The 22,996-nt window shown below is 38.0% G+C and overlaps 1 protein-coding gene across 2 annotated transcripts in view; it reads right to left on the bottom strand.

Annotated features, from left to right (window-relative positions):
• Positions 1-22,996, bottom strand: part of LOC136876197 (lon protease homolog 2, peroxisomal) — a 212,228-nt gene that overhangs the window by 27,116 nt on the left and 162,116 nt on the right. For both annotated transcript variants that reach the window (XM_067149939.2, XM_067149940.2), the window contains one exon: positions 2,901-3,116. In XM_067149939.2, the coding sequence (XP_067006040.1) occupies positions 2,901-3,116 (216 nt within the window). The remainder of the gene's footprint in view (positions 1-2,900; positions 3,117-22,996) is intronic.

The following is a 22,996-nucleotide window of genomic DNA, read 5'->3' as shown; positions in this document are numbered from 1 at the left end:
ATGGAAGGACACAATCCAATGCAGTATTATGGAAAGAAACTTGGACTGGGACACAGTGTTGGAAGAGGAGTGCTGGAAAGACCGACGAAAGTGGAGAGAAACCATATTTGCCTTGGACAACATGTTCAATAAAATATTTCAATTAAAAAAATAATTGAGTTTTGTTTGAATATGTAATATAACTTTCTGTTCAACTCTTAGATTAGTTAGATTTGTAGCAAAATTCAAAGAAAGTCTGTCAAGAATATTCTGATTACTTCCTATATGAAATTATTTCAAAAAGGAAATTTTTGCAATTCATGCATACATTAACAATGAAAGTACGTACACAGTGAAATGAGAGTTGCTATTATGGCATGTAAGTGAATGACGCATACGAATACTAGATAGACCTATTTTATAATATTAATTAATTTAACATTGTTACGAATAAAACTCCATCTGTTTCATTACTCCAATTTATTTCAGGATGAGCCAATATTTTAACCCCCCCACACACACACACACACACGTGCACGTGTGTCTAATTAGTAGGGCTCGGATTCATATGCACTAAAAACTCCGAAAATATGCATGCACATATGCACTAAAAATGTTGAAAATATGCACGAAAATATGCACTAAATATAAAACATATTGCAATTACCAAACAAATTATTTAATTTTAACTCAGTGTTAAATTGATAAACAAGTTTCACTCCTTATAAAATGATACGTGGCAGTAGGATTCAACAGTTTGTCAATGTTTTCAGGAGTCGATGACATTCTGTTGTCGGACATAAGTAATTTATACGCTGAAAATTATCGTTGTACGTCGACGGACGTAACTGGGCAATACTTGTACACCGGCTCTGACTGCTCGGAACATCCTTCTGGCAAAGACTTTAGGCATTTTTGCAGTTTAATCTGGTAAAACATTGCAATGGACGAAGAGAAAGTTAACAGATGAACGCACTTGTTTAAGCAAACCTTGGCAGGCAACTGTAAGGAGAAGGAGGAAGGACTGTCAGAAAGAAGGAAATTGCAGTTGTGGAAAACGTCATTATCCATCTACCTACTTGTATTGCGACACTGAAAGCACTTTCCTTGATCAGGGAAGGTTTCTCATGTTACCAAGTGATGTGCAACATACAGATTTCATTAAATTTTTCATTTCGTTCAGAAATCTTAAGATAATCGATCACACACAAGAGAAAAATATGTCTGTATATGCACTAATGTTCAAAATATGCACTAACGTTCAAAATATGCATTTGCATATGCGCATATGCATTTTTAAAAAGTCCGGGCCCTACTAATTAGATATGAATGGCCACACTAATTGCTGTCCATTTAGAAGTCTCTCTTCCTTATGGCACAGCAGGCGGTTCGGCCCGTTGCTGTACCTGGGGACGGTTAATCCTTACTTTCACTTCCCCGTCAACTCATAGCAGCTGTGTATAAACCGCTGGATCTGAACAGAGGGCTACAGGCCACTTAACACACCATGACTGTTCATTGTTTCGACTCCAGAGACAGTCCAGTAATTCACACAATCACATGCAGTGAAAACAACTAAACAACAACAACAACAACAACAACAACAACAACTCAATAGTATTCAGCAGCAGGACGATACTCACAACAGTGAAACTAAATACAGGTTCATTTACTCTCACACTCATGACAGCAGCTTAACTCGCTGACTTACGGCGATCCTCAGTCCACAGAAATACATAAACACACAGTACTCTCAGGTTAGTACACAGTATTCCGTTCCGTAGTCTCTAACTCACCTACTCACTGGATTCTCCAACACCACAACCACAACACCTGGTTCAGATCACGGTGGGACACTAGCGACAGCCAAAACCTATGTCGCCCTCAGCCCAACTACCGATCCCCAACACACTGACTCCACCACGGAATCCAGCACTGACTATAGCTCTACCACAGAGCCCAACTCTGACTGACTGTCCATAGCTAGCCTTCCTTTTTTATGCTCAGGTGATGTGAGCCAGAAATTTTGCGAGGTGGCTAGAGGCAGAACATTCTCGTTGAATCTCCAAGAAACTCACAGATAAGCCAGCCGACGAGAACAGTACACAGAAAGGCTGGCCCCATCTCACGAGCCGACTGGGAGATCCCCGGTTGTCTGAGTCTCTAGTCCCTTTCTAGAAGTACCGAAAGGGGTGGGGCTGGCACGTAACATTATTGCCTTTACGTCCCACTAACTACTTTTACTATTTTTGGAGAAGCAGAGGTGCCGAAATTTAGTCCCACGGGAGTTCTTTTTACGTGCTAATAAATCTAATAATAATAATAATAATAATAATAATAATGTTATTTGTTTTACGTCCAACTAACTACTTTTTAAGGCCTTCGGAGACGCCGAGGTGCCGGAATTTAGTCCCGCAGGAGTTCTTTAACGTGCCAGTAAATCTACCGACACGGGGCTGTCGTATTTGAGCACCTTCAAATACCACCGGACTGAGCCAGGATCGAGACCGAGCCAATAAATCTACCGAACGGGGATGATGTATTTGAGCACCTTCAAACACCACCGGACTGAGCCAGGATCAAACCTGCCAAGTTGGGTTCAGAAGGCCAGCACCTCAACCGTTCGAGCCACTCAGCCCAGCAGACCTATTTTATAAAATGCAGCTAGATGTTAGGCTGCTTTAAACAACAAGCATTATAATCACCATATCTCAATTGTTACATGTTTCTTCTTGATTTTGTTCAGGATTTCTTTCCTTGTTATGATGTACACAAATACATGCCAACTACAGTACATGTTGTCACATTTATGCTCTTTAAATATACTGATGTAGAAATGACATAGAAAAATAGATATGATAAAATATTACAAACAAACCATTTAAACCATTCTCTCGACATATGAAAGTTTTAATACTCACACGTGCAGCTGAAGTTCGCACCCAATTCAAAGCTAATCTAGCGCTCTCCTTCATGACATCACCGAGATGTCCAGTGAGAATTACTTCTCCATCCCCTTCCATTTTGCTGGCTTCAACCAGCAGCACTTCACCTCCAACTGCTGTCCATGCTAATCCCACTGCCACACCTGGCTGACCCAATCGTGACCAAAGTTCAGCATCTGAGTAGGGTGCAGGCTGTAAAGAGAAGTAAAACACTTATCATTTTAGGAGAGAGAGAGAGAGACAGAGAGAGAGAGAGATTTCTGGATGTTTGTCTACCCATGAATGTATCTATGAGAACCACAACCTTCAACTACAGTAAATTCTCACTAATATCATCTACATAATAAAACATGATTCTCAGAAGAGAGAGAAAAGATTATTATATTTTCTTTACACCAGTCATTTGTTTAATGAGTGCTGAAGACAGAGCCTTCTCCTCCAAAGGTTTCATGATGATGAGAAAAGCAGACTTTAGCCTACTGGAAACACACTAACTCATACTGACAGACAGCAAGGATACTGCTTATCTCTGGTGTCTTCAACAACATCTAAATTTCAAGTGTTCTTTTACTGTGGAAACATTTCATGTTTTTAAAATCATTTATGTTTATTTATACTTACATTTTGTTTGTTAAAAGAGGATGGTTGCCAAGCTGAACTTCTCTTAAAACAATAATCACTACAACCACCTTCCCATAGCCACACTGTCAGTTAGATCATAGCTTATTATTTACTCCTGCTTAGCTTTCCAATCTGAAAAAGCAGACACGTAGTTTTACAAATGTATGTATATTGTGTTCATAACCAATGGACCTCCACTTTTACAACAAATCCTAACCACATTTTAAGAATCCCACATACTGGTAAACGCTACTTACTCTTGGACTCCTTCATTTCCTACCCGAGTATCCGTATCTACGTATCTCTCCAATTCTCTAACATAATAAGTTAGGAAAAAATTTCATATTTCTAAAGAATTAAGATCTATCAATGACTAATACAGGCACTTAACCCTAGCACTGCTGCAGGACTTTCCTTCAAATGCTGAAGACATGTCTCTTCAATGTACTACAAAATCCACTAAAAGTTTAGTCTTTCTGCTAGAATACTAAAATAATTGCTAAAAATAATATTAGGCAAGTAATACAGAAGGAAATATTAAAACATTTATGAATAATTACAAAAATTCTGGTCTGGAAATTCAAGAGAAAAAATCCACAAGGGATAGCTGCCCTAGAACAATGGGCAAGGTACAGTACGGTAACAGTGACAGTAATGTACTGTAATGCCATTCAAACTTTCATAGAGTATTTATAGCATAATATGAGCATATACCGGTATATTTTAATTCTGAAATTCCCTTGACGTACAGCTACACGTTAAAATTCAAACTTAAAATGTAATAATATCATCAATAATTCTATACTATTAACTGAGCAATTCTTGTATATTTGTACTAGCTTTATCAAAAATGACCCTAAAAATTTTGATTAAATAACAAACTAGGAATTTTTGGGTGTAGAAATGTGTCAGGATATCATTTTTGGGAAAATTCATTTTCAGGCATTTACGTGCATTATATACAGGATGACAGCAATATCCATTTTTTTTTATTAGGAAGTCAGCTAGACAGTAGTGCTTAAAGAAATTTATCAAACGAGCAACAGATGGCAGTTTTGCAACAAATCTTAACAACATCTATCATTTACATGTACAGTATATACAGTGGGAACTCTTATCTGTTCTCGGAAACATTTTTCCAGATTATTCATTCAAATTACATAGTCCCCCAAGCATCCTAATTGAATCACGTTTTAACACTAGAACCGCCGGAACATATTGTATACCTAGAACCGCCGATGCGGTCATTTTGACCGCTGTATTGGAATTATAATTTTTATTCTAAATACGTATAGTAACTCATTGTCATACTTTCAAATATGTGTTACTAAGTTTATAAAACATTAATTATGGGATCTAAAGCAGAAAAGAAACAAATTATTTCATTGTATTGCAAATGTAATATTTTCCTAATTTATTACAAACACAGATATGTTTCTCTAAAACACACTTATCTAATAAACAAACATTGCTTTTACTTCAAATTCTTTTAGTCTAAACTGTAAAATAGTTATTACACATTAACAGAAAAGAAAATTACTGTAACATTTTATTTTGGTGTAATTTATGACCTGAAATATGTTTGCCAAATCCACGTACCACACCATATTTTTGAAACACTGTCTTTCTTTTCCTTTAGTGTACTTGCACACGCTGATGCAATTCTGCGTCTTTAGAAGCAGGAACTACATACCACAACCTTAGTTATGTCCTTTGAACAAGAACCACACACTCGCTGTTTGCACTTTCTGCAGGTAAAGTTTGTCTTATTCCTGCATTTCTTCATTTGGCATTGCCTATTCCTGCATTTCTTCATTTGGCATTGCCTCCTCTCTACATTTCCTTCCACAGACTCCCTAAATTCGGGTTCTCTTTCCACATACTTAGGTTTCGATTCCATGTACCCCATACGAAGCTCCTCTGCTAGCTTCAGGATGTAATTTCGGCGACTGATCTTCTTCCTGGTCACTTTTTTGAAAATGATCCAGGAATTGATAGCTGCCAAGTCAAGAATATTATGAAATACATGAACAGGCCATCTTCGGGTAGCGGATCGAACAGTATATTTTCTTCCCATTTGATCCACCACGTCCACACCATATTTTGTATTGTTGTGGAAGTCTACTGTTTCGGGAATCCTTTTGGGATTAGCTTGAATTTCAACTTCTGAGTGCAAAGTACTGTATAGAAGGACGTTCTTGTTTCGTTTACCTTGATAAACAGTAAGTGTGTCATTGGAATGTTTCAGGAGAGTTGAGTCGTAAAGACTAGCTTTCATAGCCTTCACAGCTTTACGTATTTCTCTCCTTGATCGTCTACTGGTTCCAACAATACTCGTACCATTACTTTTCAACTTCTTATCAAGTTTCACTGTTGTAAAAAATTGTCTGTAGTCACGTTTCGCCCCTTCTTTTGAAATGGTTCCATCAACTTCATTACTACACTTTCGGGAAGAGTCTCGTCACGTCCTCTGAGATCGTATTTTCCTAGGTAAGGAAACCCATTGCACAGAAACTTTGAGTCAACGTCCACAAGAAGCCAAAACTTAATTCCAAATTTATCTGGTTTGTTCGGCATGTACTGTAAGAATGGACACCTTGTTTTGCTTGGGAAAAGCTGCTCATCAGCCGTCAGATTTTCACCTGGAATATAAGTCAATTGACAATTTTCAATGAATTTGTTCCATACTTTTGATACTAACGCAAATTTATCAGTCTTCAAACGTTCTGATCCTGTAGTTCTGACGTCAAAACGCAAAAATCTTTGAATTTCTCGAAAACAATTCCTCCCCATTGTTTCACTGAAGAATGGTGGCCCCCACTTTTTAGACCAGAGTTCATCAAGTTCAGTGTTACTGGCTCCAAGAACACCATGAGCATACACTAAGGCAATGAATGCCTCCAGTTTTTCTAAACTTACACTCCACAATTCATTATCTAGAACATGATTTGCTTCCGTTTCCGTACAGTGTTTGATGTGTTTCAATATAGACTCATCAATAACAAGACGCCATGCACTCGCTACACTGTCGTCAGAAACATGCCGCTTTGAATATGGAGTAGGTCCTGGATTTTCTTTCAAGATGTTGTGACAAGCCATCCTGCCAGGTGTAGTCTTCCCAAACTCTCCTACAGTCCACTCCGTGATGCCGTCTGTACCTAGTAACGTATTACTTGTTCCTGGGAGGCTTGTGTTGATTCGTCTCCTCTTATTTCCAGCTTTTCGTACTACATTTTCTGCTGCTGTAATAGAACAATTGATAACTTTCAGTTCTCGGCCTATACCAGGCATAATTGCAGTCTAAATGTAGAATTTCAGTACCAAAGTTGAAATGTTGACATCAAGATAACGTATATCATTATTGTAACTTACCTGGTTCAACAATTTGGTATTCGGCATCATCCGAATCACTGCTTTCAGAATGGACACTTGGTTAGTAGTAATCTTCGTCCGCAGCTTCTTCTCGTAGGTCCTCTACATCTGGGTCACATTCAACTTCAGACATATCATCTGGAATGTCATGCAGTAGAGTGAGTAATTCTTCATCGGTAAGGGTCGCTGGTCTACGAGCCATGGTCTGTGACTGTCCCAAGGTTGTGATTGGCTCACCGTAAGAGGAGGGGTGAGGGAGGCCTTGAAGGGGACTGTGAGAGCGGAAGAATGTTCGCTACTCTCAGAGGAGAGTGAACCATTAGCCCTCGTAGCAGCCTTTCAATAAATGAATGAAGAGGAAATTGTTTTGAAAGACAATGGACAGAAAATGTTTGTTAGCAGCATGGCACAATTAATAAGCCTTATGTGAGCGACGAGATTGACTAGGAAAAACAATGAGTGATATAATAGCGTATAATGTTTGTGTATGTGAATGTGATAGTGTGTGTGAGAGTGATTGTGTAAATATTTCTGGAGGTGCTTATGAAACAACTAGGGTGAGTAGTTTGAATTTTTCTGTTGACAATGGCTAACGTAAATGAGTCAATTATTTATACCGAACAGCATGTCCGTGATGTCATTGACACTATCCCTCTTCATTGTCGTCCGCCTTCACCCTTACCTTCCCCTTCACCAGCTGTGGCAGGAGACATTCTTAAGGAAATGTTAGCTCCCCACCAACAATATTTTCAGTGTTGTCATATCAATGCACAATCGCTTCTTTGTCACTTTGACGAAATACAGGCTCTATTTATTAACAGTAACTTGCATTGTATTTGCGTAACAGAGACATGGTTACAGCAGTCACTCAAATCTGATCTCGTAAAGCTGAATAACATGACGTTACATCGCCTAGATCGTTTAAATCGTGTAGGGGGCGGTTGCGCTATATATTGCCGTAGCGACTTAAAAAGTAAAATAATTATGACCTCAGATCCTAAGACTCCATTTCGACCTGAATTCATGTTTGTTGAACTCTTGGTTAATAATCAAAAACTACTGATCGGAGTGGTATACAAGGCGCCGGACATACAACATATATCTGACCTAGAAGTGGCATTATCGAAGTTAACTCCGCTGTACGAAAACATAATCATTCTTGGTGACTTCAATACTAATCTCCTAGTTACAAGTAACGAATCAACATACTTACAAAACTTATTCCATGGCATGGATTACAATATACTGACACTAGACGCGACTAACCATGTTCACAGAATAAACCACACGTCTCACACACTGATTGACCTTATTATAACAAACAATCCGCAGAAAGTGGTAAAACATGGACAGCTTGCTGTACCAGGTATTTCGACCCACGATCTCATATACTTATGTTACTCTCTCAAGGCACCAAAGTACAAAACCAGGTACATAATGCGAAGAGACTTCAAGCATTTTAATACTGAGATAATACGAAATGAAGCATATCAATTGCCGTGGAATGACATTCTACTGACTAATGACATTGATGATAAGGTTGACAGACTGAACTCTTTAATATTAGGACTGTATGACAAACACGCTCCGAAGAAGCAAATTCGAGTTTCTCACCCTTCGTCTCCTTGGCTAACAAATGAAATTAAGTCGGTCATGGCAAATCGTGATGCTTGGTATAGGCGATTTAGGCGAACTGAAAGCACTAGTGATTTCGAAAATTACCGTATTCTCCGAAATCAAGTTAAGAAATTAATTCGTAACAGCAAGTATAAATATATTCAAGAGATAACAAACAGACGAAATTCAGCACTAATATGGAAACATTTGCATCAGATGGGTATAGGTCGCAGCCTGACCATGCACACACCCAGTATACCACTTGATGATCTAAATTCTCATTTTACGAAAGCAGCATACACTAATAATGATATTACTGACAATAATGACTATGATGCTAACTATCCTAATAATGATAATAATAATAATAATAATAATCAACCAGTTGATGACCTAACCAATGATGATATTAACGCCATAAATGCCCATTCCCGAGTAAATCAAGTAAAATTCACTTTCAAAAAAGTTGGGGCGAACGATGTGAAGCGTGTAATTTACTCCCTCAAGTCTGATGCTCCCGGTAATGACGACATACCATTATCTTTCATAAAAAATATTATTGGTGCCATATTACCTATTCTGACGCATATATTTAATCATTGCCTTGTACAGGGAGTATTCCCAACTGTGTGGAAGCACGGTATCGTCATTCCTATTCCTAAGAAGAATTCTCCTAGTTTACCATCAGATTATCGCCCTATATCCATTCTCCCACCCCTTTCCAAAGTACTAGAACGCTTGGTACACGAACAAGTCCTCACTTACTTGACTAACTTCTCACTGCTTGACCCTTACCAATCTGGTTTCAAGAAAGGACACAGCACAACGACTGCCCTACTGAAAGTAACTGATGATATCCGACAGGCAATGGACACTCGACAAGTGACTGTACTGGTTCTACTTGATTTTTCTAGTGCTTTTGATACTGTTGTTCCTCAACTGCTACTTTCAAAATTGGATTCATTAAATTTCAGCAAGACGGCAATAAACTTTTTCAGTTCGTACCTCAAAAATCGCCGTCAGTGTGTCAAAGTAAATAATAGCAGATCTGAGTGGCTTAACAAACCCCTCGGTGTCCCCCAAGGGTCTGTACTTGGACCATTGCTGTTTGCAATTTACTTACACGATGTTGCCAAATCGATTACACATTGCAAGTATCATCTTTATGCTGATGATCTGCAGATCTACTACCACTCAAGAACTGATAAAATTCAGAGTGCTGTAGAAAAAGTTAATGCTGATTTAAGTCTCATAAGTAATTTTGCATTGAGTAACAATCTCAAAATTAATCCTCTTAAAACGCAAGCAATAATCATTGGTACTTCAAAAAACTTACACGTCTTAAAACAATACGAAATTCCTCCTGTAGCACTAAACAATACCATTATTCCATTTTGTGAAACAGTTATGAATCTTGGTGTGGCTATAAGCGAAACATTGAACTGGTCGCAACATGTGATGAAAGTGTGCCAAAAGGTATATCAAAGCCTGCATCCTCTGAAGCGGTTTAAAAATATATTTCCTCGGTCCTTGAAAATAAAGCTCATTCAATCACTCTTGTTTCCAATTCTCGAATACTGTGATACAGTTTTTATTGATATCAATAACGAGCAAAGCATGAGACTGCAACGTGCCCAAAATGCATGCATCAGGTATGCATTCGACATACAACCATATGCCCATGTATCCCCATTCTATACACAATTATCTTGGTTACGACTGAATGACAGACGTAGACTCCACGCAACTACTTTGGTGTATCAAGTGCTTTCTGAAAACACTCCTCCTTACCTATCCACCAGATTTCGCTACCTTAGTTCCCTGCACCTGTTCAATACCCGGTCAGGCTGTACGCTAGAAATTCCTGTGCATCGAACCGCAACCTACAATAGATCGTTCACTATCACCGCCACGAGCTGGTGGAATGAACTCCCCAATGACATCAGGGAAGCTAAATCTAAGACAAAATTTAAAATCCTTTGCCAGCGTCATCTTTTAAGCACTTCCAGTCTTTCTTGAGTGTGAATGGGATGCATGAATGAGAGTAAATATGGTTGTTTATTGCAATGTGTTCCTGTATATAATTTAGTTATACTTTACTCACCTTAGTTTAGTTAGTGATACTTAAGTTGCTTTAGTTATACTTTAGATTGTAAAGATTTCATATGTTTAAATTTTATGTAAAATATACATTGTATATACATGAAGTGGTTAAGTGTAAGAAAGGGCCGGGAGCCCTAACTTCGGCACAATAAAGACGCTTTAATAATAATAATAATAACAATGACCGTGCATAGACTATCAGAGTTTCATTGTTGTGCTTACATTATTGCAGGGAGAATAATTGTAAACAAATTTTATCTCAACCAGACGAATAAGCACATGTTCTAACACATTTTATTATGATAATCAATACAGCGGTCAAAATGACCACAGTTCAACAATGATAAAGGTGTTTTAATTTATTCCACCTATTCAATACTTATATTTTCACGTATAGTTGTTACATAATTAAATTCTTAGTTACATGGGACATGTTTCACCCTCAATTAACGGCATCTTCAGCCTAAATACAATAATCAAAAATACAACTAAATTAAAAGTGGAAGTTAATACAATCATCAAAAATACAACTAAAATAAAAAGTGGAAGTTAAAAGTTTAGTCTGTTATTAAAATTAGGAACAATAAAATTGTGAAAAATGATAAAATAAAAAGATGCTAATGGAAAACTGTCTTATGATTAAACTATAATCTTGTCGGAGACTAAAACTTCTATTAAAATTCTAATTAAAACAGTTCATATAAAATATTGCAAAATCAAAGTGGTAGTAATAAAAAGCCAACGACATGAGGGCGTGTACACAAGCATAAACTTGATTGTCATGAATACAATCTTTTCAAGGCCGCTGATGAAATTCGTAGTAAGTAAGGCAGAAGCGTCTATTGAAAAATTGTAAGAGGCCGTTAGCACCGGTAGGTAATAAAATGGCTGAATCCTTGCCAGAAAATGTCAACAGATGCAGAAATAAGTTTTATGTAAGTGGAAGTTGTTATTTGTTAACTACTGTTGAGTTGGTTGCTGCCCGTCTATTGGCTCTAAGTCTGGTGTTATAACTGCAGCACAGTTATAACACCAGACTTAGAGCCAACAGACGGGCAGCAACCAACTCAACAGTAGTTAACAAATAACAACTTCCACTTACATAAAACTTATTTCTGCATCTGTTGACATTTTCTGGCAAGGATTCAGCCATTTTATTACCTACCGGTGCTAACGGCCTCTTACAATTTTTCAATAGACGCTTCTGCCTTACTTACTACGAATTTCATCAGCGGCCTTGAAAAGATTGTATTCATGACAATCAAGTTTATGCTTGTGTACACGCCCTCATGTCGTTGGCTTTTTATTACTACCACTTTGATTTTGCAATATTTTATATGAACTGTTTTAATTAGAATTTTAATAGAAGTTTTAGTCTCCGACAAGATTATAGTTTAATCATAAGACAGTTTTCCATTAGCATCTTTTTATTTTATCATTTTTCACAATTTTATTGTTCCTAATTTTAATAACAGACTAAACTTTTAACTTCCACTTTTTATTTTAGTTGTATTTTTGATGATTGTATTAACTTCCACTTTTAATTTAGTTGTATTTTTGATTATTGTATTTAGGCTGAAGATGCCCTTAATTGAGGGTGAAACATGTCCCATGTAACTAAGAATTTAATTATGTAACAACTATACGTGAAAATATAAGTATTGAATAGGTGGAATAAATTAAAACACCTTTATCATTGTTGAACTGTTAAATTTTCAATACGGACCTAAAATGAGGTTTATAACATGTAACAAAATGACCACTCCGGCGGTTCTAGGTATACTCGTTACCTACGTCCTATCCAATGACTCAAAATTAATTAAATTTAATACAGATGATTCTGACTGGTAATCAGGAAAAGTCACTGAAGCTCTTTACAATAGGATAAAAAATGTGGTCAAAATAAGGCTTTGAAAATGTGTAGCGGTCATTTTGACCGCTCCGGCGGTTCTAGTGTTAAAAACCCGGCATTATCCATTTCCCGAAGAAACTACTTCCCACATCAGCCGTTCAGAAATTTCAAACCCATTAATGCTAAATCCTTGAATGAATGATTTTCAAGATGGGCAGAACTGAGTATAATGCATTCACAAAGTTTCAGCTTAATGGTGCACTACAAGACTTACAAAAAATTACTATAGTACTCAGCATGCAAGACTGTACACTAAAAAAAAAAAAAAAATCTCCACCCTATTCTCTTCTTTTTTTTAATCACTCATCAATGCTGCCAACTTGACTGGTTACATATTGAAATCAACATATCAACAAACTAACCTCAATGTAAGTATCAATAATGAAGGTTCCTTACCCAAGTAAATGATCAATCAAGATATTCATAATTAAGTCTGTTTTCAAGCTCAATGAGGAATTAAGGAATTAAACACCTTCACTCAATTTAATGTCATACAGTAGAAGTCCGTTATAGCGATAATTCATAATGGCGAACATTTTACTCGCTATAGCAGATTGTCTTTATATCCGATTTTTCGTAAAAGTCGGGAAAAGCCCCACACACATTTAAATAGTTATGTAACGGCAATCTGTTTGTTCAAAACTTGCATTTTCGCCAATTTCCATACTACGGCTTAGTTATTTTTCCTAATTCCGAGACAGCATGAGTGCATATGTTCAATTTCATTTTGAAAAATATGAGGAGTAACATTCCAGTGGCTTCTGTGGCAAACGTTTCAGTTTTCTTATTCAATCAGAGTCACCTACCCTCATATGTATCATGAAAACATTTCCTAGTACCAGCAGGGTAATATAATGTTTTTGCTATAAATTACTTGTCATAAAGTTTACACAAGGAGTAATTCTAATACCACCTATTCAATACAATTTATTCCACTATTGTGTGCTCAAATACACATAGAAATTACCAGAATTTTAAAGGTACATGTTTCGCCCACTATTTATTGGGCATCATCAGCCTCGTTCAATCTTAAAACACACACTGGTCTGAGGAATCTTAACAATTTACAAAAAACATATTGATCAACACTTACAGGTGTTGATATTGTGGTTGCATAATGATTACAGCACAAAAAATATTGAATAAAATAGATACATATACTAAAATCACTTTGAAAAATTGAAACGTTCGTCTAAAAGTAATTGTGTCGCATTGTATTTTAAAAATAATCCATGTCTGACACTGAATTGGATCTTTTTTGATAAAAAGCTTGAACAATATATATCACGCCTGGGGAACAGATTATCAAAACCGCATAAGAATAATACAGTTAAAAGATACAGTACATTATTTGATGAAGTTGAAGGCTAATATTTAAAATTAGGATGAAAATATGTAGTCGAATTGGGGGCGGTATAGATTAACACATCTTGGAATGTTGGATGAAAATCGTAGTATGTCGAGAAGGCATGTGTAGAACTTCCTCTGTTATTACTCCATAAATTTTACAGTGTCCTAGATTGGGTCTTTGTGCATTTCAGCACTCTGATTGTGCCAATCTATATGAACTCATTCTAGCCTGTCCGTTTATGAAATTGCATAGTGATGGGAGTTCTAGTGAAGTATTCAAGGCTTCTGTCGGCGTAGTTCTCAAAGCCCCAGTTATGGCTACGCATGCCATTCTCTGTAGGCTATCCAATCTACTACTGACTTTTCCTTAGCTTACTTTCTACCACCAGATGATTGCAGCATAGCCCATCAACGGTCTAATGATCATTGTATATATCCACATTACCATCGATGGTCTTAGGCCCCATGTCTTCCCGACGGATCTTTTACATGCATACAGCAAGTTCTTGGCCTGGGTTATGCTCCTTTCTATATGTGGATTCCAGGTTAGATATTTATCTAAAATTACATCTAGGGGCAGTGCCTGTTCTTCCATATATATCTTGCCCAAAGAGCTTCAGTGATCTCTTTCCATCTCATGTTTTCCATCTTGTAAAAGGGACCAGAGTTATCTTGTTCAGGTTGACTGACAGTTATTCTTCCCGACACTAGTTCTCCACAAGGTTAAGTGATCTTTGCACAAGGTCCTGGATAACACTCATTACCTTACCTCATACCACAATCACTAGGTCATCTGCGTATCCTTGTGTATAAAAACCTTGTTCGTTGAGCATTGTTATGACTTTGTTCACCACGAGCTTCCACAGCAGAGGAGAAAGAACTCCTCCCTGAGCACAGCCTCGGGTGGCCCTAACCATCAGCATTTCTTCAAACAGGGTTGCTTTTATCTTTCTTCCGTCTAACATGGATTTAATCCATTTGACAACAGTTTTACTCACCTCGCTCTTTTCCAATTCTTTCATCATAGAGTCATAGGTTGTATTGCTGAAGGCTCCTTCTATATCTAGAAATGCCGCCAGTGCAATTTCCTTATACTGTAGGCTTTTGTCTAGTTTACAAACCAACTGGTGGAGTGCTACTTCAGTGGATCTGCCAGGTCTATATGCAAATTAATTTTCATGTAACGTAGAGTTCAGTTGTACTGTTCTTCCGATATATTTATCCAGAATTTTCTCCATTGCTTTCAGCATGAAGGAGGCTAAACATAATGAATAGTCTGTATGCTTTGGCTTGGGCATAGTTTGCCCTTCCAGGTTTAGGTATGAATACTGCTTTAGCTTCAGACCATGATTTTGGCACGTACCCTAAAGCTGGACTAGCTCTGAAAAGGTCCGCCAGGGCAGTGACGAGTATCTTCCCTTCCTGTAGGAGTATCGGAAGTATCTCATCTGGCCCCAGAGCCTTTACAGGATGAAACGTGTCGATTGCCCATTTTACATGGTTATGTTTTATTACTCTGTTGGCACAGTTCCAGTCTGCTCTTCGAGCTTCAGTCTCTGTTCCAACCGTTTCTTCTTCTATCATCTCCTCAGCCTAAGGAAAGTGACACGCCATTAGCACCTCCAGCGTGTCCTTCCCCGCCTAACTAAACGACCCATCTGGTCTCTCCAGTGTCCCCACCTGATTTATATGGGTTGCTTTAAGAACTTTCTGGAGCCTTCCTGTTTCAGTGTGTGATTCCACTTTCTCACAGAACAGTCTCCAAGATTTTCTTTTTGCTTTCCGTATCTCTAGGTTATACTCAGTGAGTTTCCTATTATATACGTCGCACATACCATTTCTAGATGATATTCTATACAACATCCTACCTTCTTTTTTCATTTTGGCTAGTTTGTTGTTCCACCACCTTACTTTTTTGGTATTTTTCTTTTCTTTGAGAAGACAGTTGTCATGGAATGAGACTATAATGGCCTCTTCTAATAGTTCCACTGCCTCATCCAATTCTTTCTGTCCTCTCACGTTAGTTGGAAATTTTTGTACAGCCTTCCCTAGAACATCTCTGTATCTATCCCAATTAGTTCTTTTTGGGTCTCTGTACATCTCAATCCCACATAGTCTCGCATCTATTGCAAATTGGATGTGCTGGTGGTCTGCCAATGATGGTTCCTCCAGCACCTTCCAGTCTTTAATAAAGTTTGCAATATGTGTAGTGCTTAGTGTAATGTCTATTACCACCCCATAATTTTTATTTATAAATGTAGGCTTGTTTCCTAGGTTTAGTATCGTCAACTCAGTTCCAATAATAAACTCTAGTAACAACTTACCTCTTGCATTGCAGTTCGAGCTGCCCAATGCTGTGTGGTGTGAATTTGCATTCGCTCCAAGGACTAGGTGTTCACCTTTCCTCTTTGCGTTGCAAATTAGGTTCTCAACTTCTTCTGCTGGGGGCCGATTAGTTGAGTCATATGGGAGGTATGCAGAGCCTATGGTTATTTCTGGGTCTCTCCCAATTTCTAAGTTTAATCTTGGCCACGGTTAAGTCCCGTGAACAGTGTTCCCGCAACATAAGACATTTTAATTTCCTGTTCACAAGAAGACATGTTCTGGGTATTTCTGATGTTGTATCGTACATCAGCTTACCTCCAAATTCCGCCAGTCCTGCTACTCTACCCTTGACTACCCATGGCTCTTGAATAAGGGCTACGTCAATAGCCTCGGACTTGAACTCCCTGGCGAAATTGGCCATTATGCTGAAGATTGGCCTGAAGGACCTTCAGCTCCATCTTTATCAACAATGGGTTTTGCTTTTCCCCTGATGACTTGAAACTTGATCTGTCGAAGTCCGAGTTTAGCCTTAAGGCTTCTCTTTTTGAGCTCTTCAAAGTCTCTTTCACCAAGGGCTACAACGACTGACCTTCCTGTCTTGTCGATTGAAGTGGCATTCAGCACTCTCCACTCTTGTGTTAGAAGTTTGGTGTCATGCTGATTGATTCTGACAGCAGTCTGCTCTACTGGAACTTCTGTTGCCATTGTTTGTTTTGAGTCGGTGACAGCGTGTGCAATTAGGACTTCTGTCTCCATTTTTTCATCCTGGGCTTGCCTCTGGATCTGCTCTACTGGAGCTTCCAAAGCGGACAAGGGAGGGACAATAGTAGTTTTAGATAAACAGGAATACATCAAAAAACAGAAACTTTCTTCAACACTAGCACTTTTTCGGAAATAGAACGAGACCCTACAACTAAAACTCAGAAAGAGTTTAAAACACTATTAAGAAACGCAACTTTTATTTTGAATGAACAGGACGTCCAAAAATTGGTAAACATGAATCCCGGCCTTCCAACAGCAAAAGCTTTACCCAAGTTACATAAAGAAGGAATTTCCATAAGACCAATAATAAACTTCCGCAACAGACCTACTTATAAAACATCACAATACGTACACACTTTCCTAACCAAACATTACGTTTTTCACAACAAGACACCAATAAAAAATTCCATAGATTTTTGCAAAGTACTCAAAAACTTTAAGTTAACACCACATCAAGTAACATGTTCCTTCGATATCAAGGACATGTACACAAACATTCCAGTGGACGAAACAATAAAAATTATTAGAAAGAATCTCATAGAACATAATCAACTCGGCATTCCAGAAGTAGAGGATTTCATTAACATACTCAAATTCATTACGAAACACAACTACATCACTTTCAATAACAAAATATATAAACAAGAAGGCCTCCCAATGGGTGCTCCTGCTTCGGGCATTTTAGCCAATATTTATCTCGACTACCTAGAACATACCAAAATAATAGGACAATTAGAAGGTCTTAATTTAGGGATACGCTTCGTAGACGACATTTTTGCCGTAATAAATCAAAAAGAGAATAACAGTGACGATCATCATCATCATCATTTCCCTTTATCCAGCTGTAGCCGGGTAGGGGCAAATATGGTTCCTCTCCACTTTCTTCGGTCTTTCCACCACTCCTCCTCCAACACTGTGTCCCAGTCCAGGTTTCTTTCTATAATGCTGCGTTGGATGGTATCCTTCCATCTCAATCGTAGTCGTCCACGGCCTCTCCTTCCTTGGATTTGCATTTCCATCACCTTTTTTGGCATTCCTTCGTCGCTCATTCGCTTTATGTGCCCAAACCATCTTAGTCGGCTCTTCCCTATTCTATCATTCATTTTTTCCACTCCAATTTCTTCCCGGATTTTCTCATTCCTTATTTTGTCTCGTCTACTCTTCTGTATCATACTCCTCAAGAATTTCATTTCGGTTGCCTGTATTCGACTCTCATCCTTCTTTGTCATTGTCCAAGTTTCTGCTCCGTAAGTTGTTATGGGTACGTAATACATCTTGTACATAGTATCCTTTGCTTCCATTGGCACATCTTTGTCCCATAACATATTTCTTACACTATGATAGAAACAACTTCCAGCTTGAATCCTTTTACTAATCTCAGCATCCAGTCAAGCATTCTCCATTAATTCACTCCCCAGGTATTTAAACGTTTCCACTACTTCCAGGGGCTTGTCTGCAAGTCTAATCTGACCTTTCCCTTCTTTCTCCCCTCTAGTCATAACAAGAGTTTTACTCTTTTCTACACTTATTTTCAATCCACATTCTTCAATCTTCCCATTCACTACATTCAACTGTTCTTGAACCTTCCTGTCGTCTTCTCCCCAAATCACAATATCATCTGCAAATAACATCATGTTCATTTCTCTTCCTCCATATGCTGCTTTTGCTGTTCTCATGATGTCATCCGTTACTATTGTAAACAGGATTGGTGATAGAACACTTCCCTGTCTCAGCCCACTAGTTATTTTGAACCAACTTGTCCTGCCAACTTGTGTTTGCACGCAACTACAACATTCCTTATACAATGCCATGATCATTTTTATTAATCCCTGTCCAATTCCTTTTTGCACCAGACTGTCCCAAACTTTCGTCCTAGGGACACTGTCATATGCCTTTTCAATATCAATGAATGTCATCACCATATCATTCCCGTACTCCCAATGCTTTTCCATTAGTTGTCTCATAATGAAAATGGGCTCTATTGTTGATCTTCCACTTCTGAAACCAAACTGATTTTCCTGTATCTGCTTCTCAACCCTCAACCTTATTCTACTTTCCAGTATCCTTTCCATTATCTTAGCAACATGGGATATTAGAGTAATTCCCCTGTAGTTCTTCAAAACTTTCTTATCACCTTTCTTGAAAATTGGGATGATTATTCCTTTTTGCCAATCCTCAGGGACCTCCTTATTCTCCCAGACATTCCTGAGAACCCGATATGTCCACTGCAGGCCTACAGCTCCAGCTGCCTTTATCATCTCCACTGAAATTTCATCTAGTCCAGCAGTTTTTCCATTCTTCATCTTTCTTACTGCCATTTCAATTTCATTCATTGTAATTTCTTTATCCATTTCTTCCTCAATAAATTAAATACACTTGATTCCAGAATAAAGTTCACACTAGAAAAAGAAAACTCAATAAATTTTTTAGACATAAATGTAACACGAAAAAAGGAAGAGTTCGTCTTCAAGATACATAGAAAACCTACTTTCACTCCCATCACAATAAAGAACTACTCATTGCACCCAGAATCGCAAAAAAGGTCAGCTTACTACAGTTACATATACAGAGCGTTTAACATACCCCTTACACACACAGAAAGAGAAAAAGAACTGCTCTTTATTAGCAAACAAGCCCAATATAACGGTTTCGAACCAAAGATAATAAACAAAATAATTGGTAAATTCAAACAAAAATTACAAACCAATCTAACACCCAAAACAAAAAAGAAAGATAAATACGCCAAGTTCACATTCAACAACCCCAACCTGTACACAGTAACCAATTTATTCAGAAAACATAATTATAAGATTGCATTTTCAACCAACAACAACACGAAGCAAAAATTTTTTAATCACAACAGTGTCAATTCCCTAGGTAAAAACAAACACTCTGAATCAGGGGTTTATAAATTAAAGTGCCATCAATGTAAAAAAAGTTATGATGGACAAACTGGGCGCAGTTTTACTGTAAGATACCAAGAATATGTCAATGCCGAAAGACATAAAAAAAAATCCGCGATGGACCAGCACATGAGTTTAACGGGACATCAATTTACAACCATAGAGCAGGACTTAACTATATTACATAAAATAAACAAAGGAGCTCTCCTTAATACTTTAGAAAATCTATATATTTATTTAGAACAAAAAAGTAATCAAGACAATAACCTCAATGAAACTATTGACAATATAAACCCTTTATTTGAAGGGACATTATCAAGTCTCGAAGCATTAGGCAAAAAACACAATACAAATAGTAGAAGGATAAACAAGACAGAGCATCCGCCATTTTGTACATCCCCTCTACCCAGGCCTCCTAAAGTTGATGCCGTGACTGTAACCGACACGCCCCCTCCCCTCTCCGCAGCCCCACCTCCCCGCAGGGAGGAGCATACAACGGAATACACACACCATTACTTCACCAGACGCAAAGCAGCATCAAACGTCCCTCCAGGGTCACAGTAGAATCGGAATTCAGCTATAGCAAGGTAAAGGAACTTTTTTATACATTCTATTATTACGCAAAGACACATGCTTTCGAACAAATTCCCACTACCGTATTTTATTTCATTTCAGAAATTTGAAACGAGGCTCCCTCCACATTAATAGATCAGCAATCAGCTCCAAAGTTTCCACATTAGACTCAATCAAAAGCACTATAAGCAAGCACACAACATACAACAACTTACCTGGAAGGAAAGGAAGAAAAACTTTCAACAATTCGAACAATGTTATGAAGTTAAACATTTTTTTAAAAAATTTTTAATTGCATACAGACTTTTTATGTAACAAAGTGAAAAATTTTTTGAACAACTATTCTAATGAATAGACATAGTTTTAAGTCAACCAACCATGTAATCATCTGCTCTCATCCCACATTGTCTTTAATATCATCTATCTTAATTCGTATTTAGTTTTTAAGTGAATCAATGTATTTGTAAATCTATGTGTTTTAAAATCTTAACCATTCACCTAAGCCACTATAACAGCTGAAAGCCGGCCCCGTGGTGTAGGGGTAGCGTGCCTGCCTCTTACCCGGAGGCCCCGGGTTCGATTCCCAGCTAGGTCAGGGATTTTTACCTGGACCTGAGGGCTGGTTCGAGGTCCACTCAGCCTACGTGATTAGAATTGAGGAGCTATCTGACGGTGAGGTAGCGCCCCCGGTCTAGAAAGCCAAGAATAACGGCCGAGAGGATTCATCGTGCTGACCACACGACACCTCGTAATCTGCAGGCCTTCGGGCTGAGCAGCGGTCGCTTGGTAGGCCAAGGCCCTTCGAGGGCTGTAATGCCATGGGGTTTGGTTTGGTACTATAACAGCTGAGGATGTTCCTAAATAAGGAACGAAACATGTACTGTTGACATATAAATAAAAAATTTGCCAAAAGGCAAAATAAAGTATCAAAACGGTGGAAGAATCTCAATAGTGTAAATTTAGTGATTAAATTTTGATACGGAAAATGAAGCTGATTACTTGTAACTTCCCTTGATGTTGAAGTTTTTGAAATTGGTTCTTTATAAGCATCCATATTTCATTCAATCATAGGGTTTTTGCCTCTTCTAGGGTCCTGAGCCAGACATTGTCCTCCCGCAACTCAGGCTCTCCATAGCAGAGACCACGCCCCTCACTCGTCCATACAGTGGTCCGCCCCTGGCCCGAACCTGGCCAGGTTTGTTCCCCCTCCAGTTGGGCTACTCACGTAGTCTCCACTTGGCATTATCAAGACTGAGTTCACAGCCATGACTTCCCCCTAGGTTGCGATCGCCCCTTTCCCAACCCGCAGCTCGTCTAGGCTATGTAGAGCAAAGTGATGTGTTGGTTCCAGCACCCCGCAGTGAGCCTTCACCTCAATCACCAGCCCCACTTCACCTGAACCACCGTATCACCCATGTGGCGGAACCATGGAAGCCTCTCTAGCATGTGTGGGTGAAGCCTCCACTTCCAAGCCTTGATTTGGAATAGTAACAGAAAACGATCTTTAATCCACTGGTCTGAAATGTAAGGCTTCAGCTGACATTTGTTTTAGAAAGAGTGTGATCTGCAATATTGGGCTGATACTTTTACAGGCCCCCACTGCAAATGTTTTTATATTTGTTGTCAGGTGTTTTACACACCTTATAATACACTGTTTTTATTTGATAAGTCCCAGTGGAAAAGGTTGTGAAAGTCTAAAATTATCTAATAGTTCGTTGTGAAGTGTCACTGGTCTTGATGTTCCTTTAACACACTTTTTAAATTTCTATATTACATTGTTAGACACTACTTATTCAGAGATTAAGGTAGCTTATCTCTAAATTTAAATAATACAACTTTTTGATAAAACTTGCATCAATAGGAAGTCTAAAATTTTCTAAAAGTTTGTTTATGAAGTATCACTGGTCTTGATGTTTTATCAACACACTTTTATGATTTCTATATTAAAGCAGGTACTACTGTACATTTAAAATGCCAATTTTGGTGGAATGAATAAATTAAGTTAAAATCTTCATAAGGTTTGAGCACTCATTGACGCATGTTTTATCACAACAATGTATCATTTAAACTTAGAAATAAGTAGTCCTAAACTTAGAATAAGTAGTGTTTAACACTGTATGTTATTTTAACAGAAATTAAGGTTCTTCAGCAGCTGAAGGTGCCCTGTTACAAAGGCCAAAACCAGTACTGAAAATTTTTTTAAGTACTTTAATATAAATAAAAGTATTGATTAGGTGGGGAAATTCAGCCTTATAATTGTGATCATTGGAATCATCAATACGAGACATGAAACTAATAAACTATGATTCGACTTCGGATGTCACGAGAGAGCTCGCTAGTGCACATAGTGAAAAATCTATACTGAAGATGAATATGCACATTCATTATAATTGCTGGAGTGCGTAAATATTGATAATGGAAAAAATTACGCAGGCTTAATCGCTTGCAATAACGGAGGCATCAGTGATGGGGTTCTTGCTGTAACCGAAGGCTAATACACAGTTAAATATAGGGATTTTCAAGGGACAGGAAAA

Source organism: Anabrus simplex, chromosome 6, assembly GCF_040414725.1.
Source record: "Anabrus simplex isolate iqAnaSimp1 chromosome 6, ASM4041472v1, whole genome shotgun sequence".
Lineage (NCBI taxonomy): Eukaryota > Metazoa > Arthropoda > Insecta > Orthoptera > Tettigoniidae > Anabrus > Anabrus simplex.
The sequence above is the reverse complement of the archived record's forward strand: the minus strand, read 5'-3'. Positions and strand labels throughout refer to the sequence as shown.